The sequence below is a fragment of the Fringilla coelebs genome, assembly GCF_963513975.1.
Source record: "Fringilla coelebs genome assembly, chromosome: 3".
In the NCBI taxonomy this organism is placed as follows: domain Eukaryota; kingdom Metazoa; phylum Chordata; class Aves; order Passeriformes; family Fringillidae; genus Fringilla; species Fringilla coelebs.
The window spans coordinates 69639462-69653728 of record NC_140030.1 but is presented as its reverse complement, the minus strand read 5'-3'; the positions used below and the strand labels follow the sequence as shown (position 1 = coordinate 69653728).

The 14267-nt window shown below is 37.0% G+C and overlaps 1 protein-coding gene across 6 annotated transcripts in view; it reads left to right on the top strand.

Moving 5' to 3' along the window:
* Positions 1–14267, top strand: part of RYR2 (ryanodine receptor 2) — a 377699-nt gene that overhangs the window by 124191 nt on the left and 239241 nt on the right. For 4 of the 6 annotated variants that reach the window (XM_084203479.1, XM_084203477.1, XM_084203475.1 and 1 more), the window contains one exon: positions 11555–11575. The exons of the other annotated variants lie outside the window; for them this stretch is intronic. In XM_084203479.1, coding sequence (XP_084059605.1) covers positions 11555–11575 — 21 coding nt within the window. The remainder of the gene's footprint in view (positions 1–11554; positions 11576–14267) is intronic. 6 annotated transcript variants of the gene reach the window in all.

Below are 14267 nucleotides of genomic sequence, written 5' to 3'. Positions count from 1 at the left end.
CCTGAAATATTTGACTCCTATATTCCACATGGGAGTCTCCCTCTTGAAATGTGCTCAGTGTGCTCAGCCTCCAGGAGTTACCAATACCTTCTGTGGTAATTAAAGAAAACAACAAACAGCCCTTATCCTCAAATTCAGTCAAGATTTTTGTAATGGGAGTTTGTTCCTAACTCTCCTTACCCTGCAGGGTGCAGCACCTTGGGGTGCTTTTGATTCTAATGGTGCTCTATATGCATTATAGGCTCCCATATTGTTCAAGTTTGGATGTGAATGGTCCTCCCCAAAGGGGTAACACTTGAACAACACCAACAGGGGTAGCATCAAAAGAAGACATAGAACTGGTGTAGTGAGACTGAGCAGGACTGAACAGACTGGATTCCTGCCTTGAACAGGAAATGGGAAGGATTTGATTCTGGGCTGGGTTCATCTCTGCATTGCCTCTGTGGTGTGTCTGTCATAGTTGCTGATAAACATGCACAATTTCTTGCTGCTGTCAGGGAACTCTGTTGCTGAACAAGTCTGGATAGGGATGTTCTGCGTGAGGTTTCATCTGCATGTATGTAATTGCATCTCCTCAGGGCAATAGGAATTTTGAATCCATGGTAGCTACATCATTGAGCAAATCAATGATATCTTAGCAAAAATAATAGGTTTAGTGAGAACAGGTGTTATTTCACCTCTCCCTGGAGCAACCATTTGTCTGTGTAGAAATTATTTATTTTGATAAATAAAAATAACAGCCCAGCTGTTCCTTAGGGATTGTGGTAGTGTTGATTCACCAAGAAGGTTTCTGGTTTTGTATTGTTTTGTTGGAGAGTCATCAAGCAGTTTGTTTCAATTATAGCCTTTCAAGCAGGTGAGTGTATCAGTCTTGTATTTAAATACTACTGCAGAGTGAGAGCTGCACTATTTCAGGTCGAGTTAAAGTACCTAGGTTTTGTTTCTCTCTTATCATAGAACATTTTTTAATTACTTATCAGGATGGTAAGAACTCTTGAGTTGGGGGTGGAGGGAAGGAAAGTGAAAGAAATGAAGGGGTTTAAGACCAGGGGTGTTAAGCAAACAGAGAGAGGCTGGGAATGGGGAGCAGCTCTGTAGGCAGAGGTGAGATTCTGTCCCTGGCCTCCAGGTGCCTTATTTGTAGCTGAGTCTGGGACCTGAGCACAGCAGAGAAACCCACGTGAGCAGTGAATCCCTGCTCCTCACAGCGGCACTGACTTACCTTTTTCAGGGGTAGGGTCACCCACCTATATGGACCATGAGTTTGCCTCAGTGTGTGTCGGGATCACTCAGCTTTTCCTAAACCTGGATTTTAGTTTTTTAGTGTTTGAGTGGCCACTCTTGTGAGCAGAGCCTTGTTTCCTCAAAGTTCAGTCAGAAGGGAAGGGAGCTTCCCCTGCCTGCAGCATCCCGTGCATCCAGCCTGCTGAGCTGCCTCCAGCCTCTGTGGTGGGGAGTGGGTCCCATGCCAGCAGGACCCATTTTGGAGTGTTTGCAGGATCTCAGCAGCAGTTATGGTTCCTGCTGTGTTCCTGCAGCCAGGCTGGATTGACTTCTTCCTCTTCAAAAGCATGCCTGATAAATATACATGTATACACACACACAGACGCACACGCGTACATTTAGGTTTAAAAAGAGGGAATGTGCTCTCTATGATGCTTGCTGACCTCTTCTATGCACCTGTCCTTCATTTTTCAAGTGAAATTGAAACCTGTGTTTTAGAGTAAGTGAGAAGGGGAGGTATTATCCCCAATGGTTAGGTTTTTGATCTTGATCCATAAATTTTTTTTGACAAACATGATAATTGCTGAGCTCTGAAGATTGCCCTCCCTTTCTCCTGCAGTCTTCTCTTTCTGCCTAGGCTACAGTCTTCTTAGCCTTTGCTAGTTCAACAGTTAGTTGAACTAACCCTATAGTCTTTTAAATATTAGTCATTCCCTCTGTGTATAAATAGATAAGGCATTGGTTTCCTTTTTTATGTGATAGGGGTGAAAGCTCAAGCCTTATTTTTCTTCATGGAAATGATGTACTTCTAAGTAAACAGAACAAAGAAAAGAAACTTGTCAAGAACAAAGGGTATTCAGGCTTCTGCTAGTAAAACTGTGTCCTAATTATGTTGGCTGGTGCCATCTGCTTCAGTTTGGGGAGTCCAGTATTGTATATGATGTTTGTCTGTATTGTTGTATATGATTTTTGTAGTTAATGCTTGTTTCTGCAGATACTGCTGATAGAGTGGATTGTGCTTGTAATAATGGTGGTACATGCAACTTCCACTCCTGAGGCAGCCTTTGATAGCTGACAGTCTGTTGACAAATATGCAGAACACTCACTTTTTTGGAAAGATGTTTCTATTTAAAAAAATGTTGGGATGAGTCACAAGATAACGGTATGCAAATAGCAGAAGGAAAGCGACAAATTTGGAAATCCTGTTTTTTCTTACAGGTGATTATTTAATGTGGTAAATTGACATAGTCTAGTGTATATGTAGGTCATTTGACAACAAGCTGTTTTAGTTATCTAGATATTAATGCCTTTTGGTCTTCCTGTAAAATTCCATTTCCAGGAGGTGTTTGTTTGTTAGAATGTAAGTGATTTACTGGGTATAGCTTGGCTTCTTTTAAAGAACTTGTGCATTTGCCCAAATTTTAATAATGTCAGTAACTGATTAAATCCTTCGGCTGTTCCAAGAAATTTCAGGTGGGGTTTCTTATTCCCTCTCCTCAGCCATATGCCACTATTTTTTAGGTACATTACTTAGGGAGATACGAAACTTCTGTGCTAAAGAAATGGCTTCTTGGTGGGTTTGGAGATCTTCAGAGAAATATATGAGGCAGCCAGCATTTGCCTCTGCCCAGAAGACCACAGTTCTCTTTCTGTATGCTTTCTTGGTGTTACTGCAAGCAATATGGGACTTGAGTGTTTCTTGTGACTGAGTATTCCAGGATGCTGCAAAGTATAAAATAAAACATTTTTAGGGGACTGAGAGCTTTGTGTATAAAAACACAGACTTGCTGAGTTTTGAGACTGCACTGCCTTTTCGTACCTCAGATGTCTGACCCTACCCAGTTTGCTGAGTCCTTTCTCAAATCATGTATGCCTTGGCATGAGCTGAGAGAAGAAATAGCACATGCAATAAGCTTTGTACTGAGATTTCTTCTGAAATTACAGTAACTTTACCAACTTTTCCCAGGGAAGTTATAATAATTTTCATAGATGACTTCAAGATTTTATTGTTTTGATGTAAAAAGAGTAAAGAAAAATAGTATCTTAACTCAAGTAAAAGCTTAAGCAAGAGATTAATGAAATAAACTGATTTGTGGATCTTCCTGGTTAAGATTCATGATTTCTGCTTGATATAGCTTATCAGTGAAGTACAAAAATTATTTTGTTACATGCCAAAATGTTTTTCTCTCATCTTATTCTTCCTCTTTCTTGTTTCACCCAAGCATCTTATTCACAATGTCTTTTACTACAGGCCACTCTTTGAAACCTTTTGTAGATAGGATAGGATAGTGTTTAGGGGCTTTCCATGTATCTTGACATGTAAATCTCTTGAGGATTTAAAGGCTGCAAATATAGCTGTTGGTTTAAATATAGTAGAGTTGGAAGAATTTTCTGAATTCTTTCTTGCATGCTTATTCTGCTTGCATTTAAAATGGTTAGGAAATTTTGATTCATAACCATCTCCTTTTTATAGTCTAACTGCACTCCATAAAGGGAAATTTCCTTTCTTTTTCTTCCTAATTCTGGGTGGATTTTTCATTTCCAGCAGTTTCTTTTTCTTTTGGCTTATTGAATCATTTCAAACTGAGAGCAAGACTGGACTAATCAAGAAGTCAGATTCAGAGAGCCAAAATGGGATTGTGAATGTGTTTATTAAAGGGAGTGATGCAAACACATAACATTCACTCTGGTCTAAGTGAAGACTTCAATCTGTGAGAAAGTGCTTAGCTAAAGCCTTCATTTGTTCTGTAGCTTGGCATAACCAAATAAATAGACTACTACTGAGTTAATTGTCTTTCTAATAGAAACCTGACACTGATTTTTGCACTGATTTTAGAGAACAACAATTAAAACCAGGTATCTGTTTATTTAGTATCGATATACATTTTTCCCTTATTTTTGTTAATAGTTTTTTTAATAGCTTTTATTTATTTTTTTAATAGCTTCCCTTTTTTAAAAAATAGCTTTTATTTCCTTTATTTATACTGTGATTTTTGGAACTGCTGCACATTTTTCCCTATTTTGTGAGACTGATTGTTTCTAGACATTGTTGTCTCATTCCTGTTACTAACAGGAGAGCTTAACTTTGCAGACCTGGTTGACTTACTGACAGAGCTGCCTGCTTACTGACAATAATATCCATATTTTCTTTCCTTCCTTAGTAACTAGAATGTTACTAAGGAAGGAAAGAAAGTATGGATATTACTTCTTACGTTGCTTCTAGAATGTCTGTATTTTCTTCCAAATATCACAATCTTTGTCTTGCCCTCCCCTTCCCTCCCCCTACCCCCAATTCAATTATGTTAGAGAAGCACTGAAGTTCTCATAGACAACATGAGAAAATAGACATTAAAAATATATATTTTATTTAAAATTCTCAGTAATATTGTGGTTAGGCATTTTAATTAAGGCTAGGAGTTTTTTCAGACTTGTGCACTCATAAATCTATGTCAAACTTTATTAGGAGAATAAAAGCATTTGATTGCATTTGGTTCACGTTGTGTGTGAATTCAAAGCTGAAGTGTTTCTGTAATATGAAAAAATTTAATTTCACAACCTCTACTCCAATAGTTGACAACTTCATTTTTCAGGAAAATGCTGTCTGCAGAATACCCATCGGTAAGGCAACGTTCTAGCTAAATTGCATCATGAGCTTATTAACTCCCATCTAATCATCCAGTCATGGCTGATTAATCACTCCTCCTGGTGCCTTGTTTTATTAAAATCTGTTTTCTGTGCCACTGACCAGCAAACTGCCATCTAATTTCATGTGTAGGATAGTCTTTGCTGTGGATTAAAGTGAAGCCCTTATCCTCTGATCTGAAGGGCTGTGTGAAGGAATCATCACATGCAAGTGTCTTGCATGTATAGTTATCCTTCTGTGTTTAAGGGATAGGGAAAATGTGTGTTTCCTCACACACAGAGCTGAAAAACTTTCCTGTGCTTCTAAGACAGAATGGAGCCATTTTGCAATAGGAAAGCAACTATAGCTGGTGGATTTTTGAATATTCAAATCACCTATCTCCAGCTGTGGAACTCTGAATTCATTAATTACTTTGTATTAGTGAGCAGCAAGATAACATGGAGAGCTTGGCAGCTTTGTCATTTTCTCAGCATGGGAGGAGGGCGAAAGTAATTTCATCTCTCATGCCAGCGGAAAGAGGTAACACCTCCCATTTCTTTTAATAAGTGTTCTGTATGTTAATGAATAAGCCAAGTTACCAAGGTACTTCCTTAAAAAGAAGTATGAAGATTGGCAGTTAAATGTACTCTTGAAAATTTAAGCTCTCTGATTCACACTACAGTAGCCTAGTTAATAACCTATTTGAAAGCTAACAGCAGCTGTGAATATGACAGGCTGAAAATGTTTTCAGGTTTGCCAGAAGAACCCCCACATGTAGGAAGGAAGAATCAGAAATGAACCAGAGGTTTTTGACATAACAAACCAGAGCTGTTTTAGTTTCCTATTACTGACCTGAAAGTTTTCTTAATCAAACTTTTGGGCAAAAAGGCCAAGTTATAGCTTCTTACTTCTATACTTTGAGTTTTTTTCATTAGTCTAAGGGTTGGCTACAGGGATAACAAATTTCAGTAATTTTCTTAATAAATTATTTGAATAAGTCTTTATCAGATGGTGGTGTGTCATAAAGAGGGACAGAGTTGCTAGGTCCAACAGCTTTAAGTTGTCCTTACTGCAAGGTTGGCCATCCCAGATTTTGAGTTTACCTGACCCAAGTGCTTCTTACTGCAAGGAAATAGAGTGACAGAAGGAAGACAAAGGAGAGGAAGAGGATCTTGGTGTTTAATGCTGTGTGGGGTTTTTGTATCATGTAGATGGACATACATATTTGATACCAGTGGAAAACTTTATGAGATGATGTGCTAGAGTCTTATTCTACTTAAAACGCTGACTACACATTTTAGTGATGCCGTACTGCAAATAGGAACTGGAAGTAAAACAGCAGGAAAAAAAGCATGGAGCTTTTAAAGAGAAACACGTATTGTATTGTCATTTCCTCTTCAATGCACCTTATTTAGCATCAGAAGTGATTGTTAGCAGGCTGTTTCAAATAAGGCATAAAAAGGACATGGTTTGGCTTTGATCAACTGCACTTTGATCAACTGCAAGTACTGGAAAAGATCAAGAATGGCAGGCACTGTGTTTTTGCGCTCTGCTTATCCTCAGGGTCAAGCAAGGACAGGAATAAAATCAGTATCTATTTCAAATCACAGAATTGTGACACACAAATACTTCTGGCCTGGCACATGGACCCTTCTGTAGTGTGTGCACCATGTTTGGGATGAGGATGCGTGGCATGAAATAAAACATTTTTATTATCCTAGACAGGTTTCCTATTTTGGAGGTAGATAGCAGCTAGCCTTTTTCTGGCCTTACCATGACCCTTGGAGTGCTTATGTGCTCAAAGTTTTCTTTCTAGGGAGATGGTCAGCAGAAAATGATGTTGGGGGGAGAGAAGTTACTTTGTTTCTATCCAGTAATATTTTCTGACCTAAGTTACATGCAGAGAAGGAGTTAAAGCAAATAGACATGAAAGCACAGCTCTTGAAGTATCTTGATGACAAAAGCCTACACCCTGGGCTGGAACAGAAGGCATATCATTAATTAGCTTGTTAAGTATTAAATTCAGGAAGTCAAGGTGTCGATGAAGCTAATCAAGTATTGTAATAGAAGTAAAGAATAAAATTCAGTTAGGAATGTAGTTAAGTTCTACTTATTCTCACCTTGCTTATTTTTATTAAAGTTTTAGACAAAGATTTTGCTATATGGTCTCAGTTTCCACAAGAGAGAAATGAAAAAAAAAAAAAAGGCAACTTTTAAAATATGAGTTTGGTTCAGATAAATGAGTTTAAGCGCAAGGAAAATATAACCTACTAGTGAATGGTAAAGATTTCTTCATTGAGATTTCAGTCACAATCCCATGTGTGGATCATGGCAATATATTATAATTATTGTGGCAGTCCTCATAAATTGTTGTAGAGAATGTGATTATCCAGAGTTAGCTCAGATTCTCCTATACACTGAAATAAAATTCCTTAGTATTTTTGTGTGCTGCTCAAGATGAAAGAAAACAGAATACAGAAGCCTGCATTAGGAATGGGAGGTTGTTTTCATAGCCTAAAGTAGCTTACTTTGTGGCTTTTGCACTCGTAATTAATGCCTCTGTATTAGTGGATATTCAGCGCATGTTCTGTGATCTTGCTTTCTGTCAAATATAAAAAATGAAAAAAACTCCTCATAATGCAGGCAAGATCCCTCTTTATTTCTCTGCAGTTAGTTCATGGCAAGAGAAAGTAGGGGGTAGCAGAATAACATTTCTGCTCTTTTAACAGGCTTTTATGTCTGGTTAGTGTAGTTCTGAGTATCTGCAGTGCTTGGGAAAAAATGATAAAAAAACCAGCTTTCTAGTTTGGATTAGATGCATTTAAAATGAAAGCTTGACTGAAAACATTGGAGCTCTGATGTGCCCCTGAAGAGAAGTCAGCAAATGCAGATTGCTCTGACGTTTCTGGATTATCATGGCAGTAAATTATTAGGTTTTGGCTGTATGTTCTTACTAGAGCTACCTGAAATTTTAAGGTAAGTATTAAGACTGTAGTACAGTGCTCTCTTCTATTTAAGGAGGGAGATTATTTCATCATTCTAAATGCCATCTTTGATCTTTTGCTTGAATCTTAGAACAAAACTTGTACTCCTTGGGTCTATTTTTATAGCAGTGCTTGTATATTTTAGATGCCCAGATGTATGGGTGCTGTACCATTTTATTACCCACTGCTCTCTAGTTTCAGGTGTCAGAATTTTTGCTCATTAACTTAGGTTGATGGCTACTTGCTGGCAGTAGGCAGTGAAATAATTCTTTTGAGTTCAAATTAGTAGCTCTCTGTAAAATGATTATTGTAGTACAAGTAGTTCACAGTCACTAAATAAATTCCAGAGGTGATATGTCCTTCAGTCTTTTGCTAACTCTGGTGTTCTCATGGCAAAATGATAATTCCTGTACTCAGAATTGTCATATGGAAATGTACTCACTAAATTGTGATATCCAATGTTAGACAGGGTCTTGTTCTTTTATTTTTTTTTCCTCAGAAAATCTTTGCGTACCCAGGTACATGAGGAAAGAATATTTCTAAGTAGCAAACTGCTTTTTAGGTATATGTGTTTTAATATGGATCCTGCATCCTCTGCTGGAGGAAGTGTTGTAAATCCAGATAGTCTTTGGGTAAAGAAAAAGAGAAAAAATCAGTATATGCATACCTAAACATTTTATTTTTCCAAAATATATGACTTAATGGTCAGGAGAGAAAATGAGCTGGATGAAAAAAAAGTTGTTGAATTCCAGGGATCTGGATTTTTTTCTGACTAGGCAAAAATTCCTGTGCTTTATGAAAGAAATGATTATACTGTTCTTTTGGACTGTATTTCATGTAATGTATGATTGAAATGAAGCAGTTACTCTGAGATGCCACTGTGAGAGGTAACTTCAAAAGTGACTGTCAGTCCCTGTGTACCATGTCCCCAGCCCTTCCTGAATTTTAAACCTTCCTAGACTAGTTGAAAGATCTACACCTCCTAGCAGGCGAACAACTCAGTAAAACCTGAGTTATTTATGTAGAATAGGTAATTTCAAGTCCAAGAACATTAAGTGCTCCAAGAAAGAGAGGTACTAAAATGTGTAAAATGTGGTCTGGTAGAATAGAATGTTACAATTTGTTTGCTTGTTTGTTCACTCTCTGGTGTGTATGTGAATTTTCTGTTTGTTTCATTTTGTTTGGTTTTTATTTTTTTCAGTTCTCCCCTTGGATTAATGACCAATGCATATATAGCCACAGAAGCTTTGAATCTTAGTGTTTCCTGAATTTTGCTGGGAAATCCATGGGAAAAGGGTTCCTGTGGCTTCTAGTCTTGAAGACAGACAAAAGATGGAGGTGTCAGTGTGAAACAGAATCTGGATTTAGATGTGCTGTGAAGCATTTGCTTGCTTGTTTTCTGAATCATAGCTTAGATCTTAGATACATGTGCTAGACTGAGGTATCAACTGTTTCATTTCTGTTTATGTGAGCTTTGCATTTATTTTGTCTACCTTAGGACAATTACTCTTGGATATGAGTAATCTTACTTATTTTCAGCTTTACCTAATCCGTGTTCCTAGAAATTTCCAGATGAGTAAATATAATATTCTAGCATGCTTATGCCTTTTTCCTCTTCCCAGTGGGATACTAAATGTCCAGGTCACAAGCCTTCCAGAACAGCTTCCAAAAGCAGACAGAATTTTATTTCCAGATGTTACACAAAAATGTCTTAGGATTTGTGACAAAGTGGCCTGTAAGAAAGAAATTTCTCCTTGTGACTTGAGTCACTCAAAGGACTCTCCCACAGATGAAATGGGAGCACAGCAGGACCTGGGAGGTCTCTGATGAAGCTCACAGCAGAAGGTCTATAAAATACAGCTGTAATTACATATGGAGGATCTTATTGTGCTGTGCACTGTACCACACTTTCAGAATCAGCTCTCTCTGGATAATTCATAGTCATTCCCATGTAGGTGTCAAACTGTACGGTTTGACAAGTGTACATGCACGATTCAAGTGGCTGTTCTGAGAGACATTCTATTTAAACATGAATGTACCAAGGCAGAATTAGTGTGTGCCATGTATAAATACTTGGAAAATATTGCACATGACTCATGAAGCTATCTGGTGTCCATTAAAATAAAGTGAATGGACAATTTAGCAATTATAAGGCATTTAATTGTAAAACTGGTAATGGCTGTTGAGCTTTGAGTGGGTTCTCTGACGACAGTTGAGGCTGCCTTGTTCACTTACACTTTGGGACAGCAATTTCTTCTCAAAGCAGGGCAATAAAGCATGCATCACCTCTTTCTACCATTGTCACACAGGCAAATTGCTTGCAGTGCTGTTTTTAGAGTGTATAAAATTTTATCAAAACAAAGGAAGTATCAAAGGCAAGGTAATAAAAGAAATACCTAAATCTAACTTGGCTATTCCTTACCCCTTTTTTTTAAGACAGTATATTTGCATTTAGATTTAAGTCATTGCTTACTTTTATAACTTGCTGCCATCTTATCAAATAATTTCTTATCTTGTATCTCTTTTAATACATTTAGCTGTTTTTGAGGAGGCAGCTGTGGTTGATAACAAAAGTCACAGTAAAGATTACTAAGAAAATAAATAGCAGCAAATCAGAATTTTGTGTAGCACTGAACAAAAGCGTAAAGCTGCTCTTTAGTTGAAATGTGTATTAAAAGGGAGAAAGTTTGCTTTCAATTGAGCTATTTAACAGATGAGAACTAAATACACTGCCTTTTATTACAGTAATTTCACAAGCAAGTTGACATCCAGATATTACTAGTTTTGAAAATTGCTGCTGCTTTTCGCTAAGCTATCTTAAATTATTAAACTTTTATGTGACATCTGCTAACAAATGGTCAATATGTGAATACAGTAAAACCACTGAGGGCATGATATTCTGCAGCATTTTCTGTGCAAAGTCCAGAGACCAATCTACTACAGAAATACTGCTCTTAGTGCCAAGTATTCAATAGGTAGTGGCATACTAACTGTTCTAGTGGTTGAATTGTGTTCTAGTAGATATTCTCAGTCCTTTCTGAGAAAGGACTTTATAGAGAGAGTAATTTAAAATCTGTTTCCTTAATGAGTCTTGAAACACTTTTGTTAATATAAAATCTTAAGCTTTTGGAGTTATTCTCGCCTTCCCTGTAGAAGAAATGGATGACATTTTTATGTGCTGTTCTCTCTTCTTATGCAAGATAGTCTTACATGCTGCAGGTTGTAGGGTCAGGGTTTGACAGCTACCCCTAATTTTAACTTTAATATTATGGCATGCTTTAAAATGGCAAACCATGAATAGCAGCAGTGAAACCTTTTCAAGTGAATGATGGTCACTAATGGCAGAGCTTTACTCAAGAGGAAATGGAGAGATGATTTGTAGGATACTGTATTCTGCATTTTTGACTGGTTGGTACTGAATACAGTGTGGAAATAATTCAGCACCAGTCTTCCTTTGCTGCCTGCTATCTGATTTTAGATGGACATTTTTGACTTCTAGAATTTGAAGTGCTTTCCACCAAATAAAGACAGAAAGTGAGGTATTGGCATTTTAAAGAGAAGATGCCAGGAGAATATCTTCATTACTAGAAGCTATAGAATAGAATACATTTTCTTTCATACTAGATAAATTTCTGAAAATATGAAATGTTAACTTCAAAATAGACTTTGAAATGCTGTATTTAAGGAAAGAGATTTACTGATTTCTTGCTTTTTCTTTCTACAGCTAGTTGATGTGGAAAAATGGGTATGTGATTCTGTCTTTTATTCACTTGATCCCAAATGTTTCATGTTGCCACTGAGTCTAACCTGTCTGTTTTGATACCCTGTGTGTTCATGACCCTTCAACTTGCATGGCTCAAAAAAAACAAAAAAAGAGGTGAATGCATGGTCATATAAAATCTGGTCACTCCTGAATTGTCCTACCAAATTTCATGTTACCACAGTGACTTTTATCTCTTTAAATCTGATCACAGTGTCATGTAATCTAAATGTATGATTACTGCCTTTCAGTTTTGAGCCCTGCTGTCTAATGTTATAACTCCATTCTGTAACCCACCCTGTCTTTTCCAGTATAGCCACTGTAATCTTAAACTGCATGACAGTAAGATAGTTAATACTGATAAATAATGTGTGGTGCTGTGTGTAGCTGAAAATATACAAAATATATTTAGTGATGCAGAACAGCTGCTACAGAATAAAAACAACATTTCCTAGCTCTTAGCAAATAAAGCACAATTCTCTGCTTAATGTGTTGTTAAGGCCTTTCCTAATGTGTCTGTGTATACCATACATATTTGTTTGGGCATCTGATATAACTCCCCTCTGTGGGACATGTTTATGTGTGTTTTTCTTCAATGTAATCTCTAACACCAGTGTTATGTAAGAGTTAGTGGTTGTAAAATGTATGTAGAATTGTTTGTTCACCTTGAAAATATTTGAGGCCTCTCTGAAAGCTTGGACTATAATAGGTCTCCTTGGTTTCATAATACTTAGTTTGGGCTGCACATGACCAGAGACACCCTCAGGTGGCCTCTGAAATATGGCCAATAACATAAATATAGCACTGGTCTCATTTTATTTCAGCCAGAAATTACAGAATTTTAATCTGTGATTATTACATCTTTATAGTAAGTAGTGACTCAAGTTAGAGCTTGCCTGAGACTCCTGTAGGTAAGTACATTGTTTAAATAGTGGCTTAGGCTTTTCAACACCATTTCTACTGTACTCAAAAATATCTGTGTCATGTCACATCCATAGGTAGATGTTTATAATATTTATTAAACAACAACTGCAGTTAAGTATTAATCTTTGCTAACTGTATCAGTATGACAGCACTATCCCTGTTCTGTGGATCTGGTATTTATGACAACCATCAATTGTTATATAATATATTTTAAGTGTTTTTAAGACATACTGATGGTCAGGTAATCTTTTCATTTTGTCCAATTTATAATTATGATTGAGAAAGTTTGGTTATACATCTTTAGATTCTGTTGTTTTATTCCTATCAAGAATTTTGCTATAAAGAGAAAAACAGCAATAAAAAGCATGCTCCTTACTATACAGACACCTCTCCTCATATTCCACAACACGTGAAATAATATATGCCAGAAGTTTATTGGTGACACCGACGTGGCTTATTTTTGACTGAAGCATTCATAATCTGTTAATGGAAAATGTAGTATTACTTGCAGAAGTAGAAATCAGATCTGCTGTTTGGGTGGTTTGTTTTTGTTTTTTCGTTTTTTTTTTTTTTTTGGTTGCTTGTTTTTAAATTCAGAACTTAGTAACATCAAAATCTTGCTTCAGAAAGACTGCTTCATCAAAATGTGTTCTTAAACCAATTTTAAAAGAACTGGTTCCTATGAGAGCAATGCTAAATGTGTCATTCCAAGTTAAATTGGGTAAAGATTTTTCCTAATAGACTGATTCTGTAATCCAGACAACCTCTCTGGGGGTGGAGTCCATACTGGCTTTGCTTCATACATAAAATTATTCTCTCTCAGATGAAGCTCCAGTCTGGCCTGTAAAGCAGCTTTTACTCCCTCTGTAACTCCAGAGTGTTACCAGAGGTCTTATGGTGGACTGGAGGTGCAGTGAATTATTGCAGTAGAAAGCTGGCTGCTGTAAAGCTGCATGCTCACTGGGGCAGACACCTCTCTCTAACACATGCATTTCTTGATAAGCCATTTCCCAGCATAGAGCACACAAGGTTAATGCAAGTGTGTTTAGTTATATCTATCTGTGGAAACCTTAAAGCCCAAGCCCTGAGAGAAGCTTCATGTCAAATTAATGAGCAAATTAGTAGCTGAACCTTGCTGTAAGCAGTTTCATGCTGTTCAAAGGATAAGCTAAAGTAATTCACTTCTGAGCTGTTCTAGCCTGTGAAGTGTACTAACAAAAGTTTTAGAAGAAATTACTCCAGTTCCTGTGTACTTCTGTCAAATGACTAAAGTTCTACTTGTGGTTTTGTTCCAAAATCTTTATTCTACTGAGGGGATGTGCTCTCAGTTGAAGCTGGGTACAAATTAAATGGCTTTAAGATACTTGTTGAACTTTTGGCTTCATCCTTTTGTCTCTGAGCAGGTATGAGTGTGAAGGCCTGTAGATCTGCTTCTGTGCAGAATCAAGCAGATTAAAGACATCTTGCCCAATGTAAAACCTAGTGGAAGTAAGACATCCTGGTTCCCATTTCATATCTGAAAATGGCTTTTCTGCTTTTTATAAAACTACCAAGGTGGGGAACCCCAGTGTAGATCAAAGGGATTTATTAAATTTGAACCAAAATTTAGAAGACCCTGAGTGTATTTTCTTTACAGAGAAAATGACAGTAATGCAGTAAGATGAAACTGAAAAACACATAGTGAAAGGAATTCCTTTAATCTCCCTGACATTTTTCTCTTTTAATGTATTTATGAAATAAGGGAAATAATCTT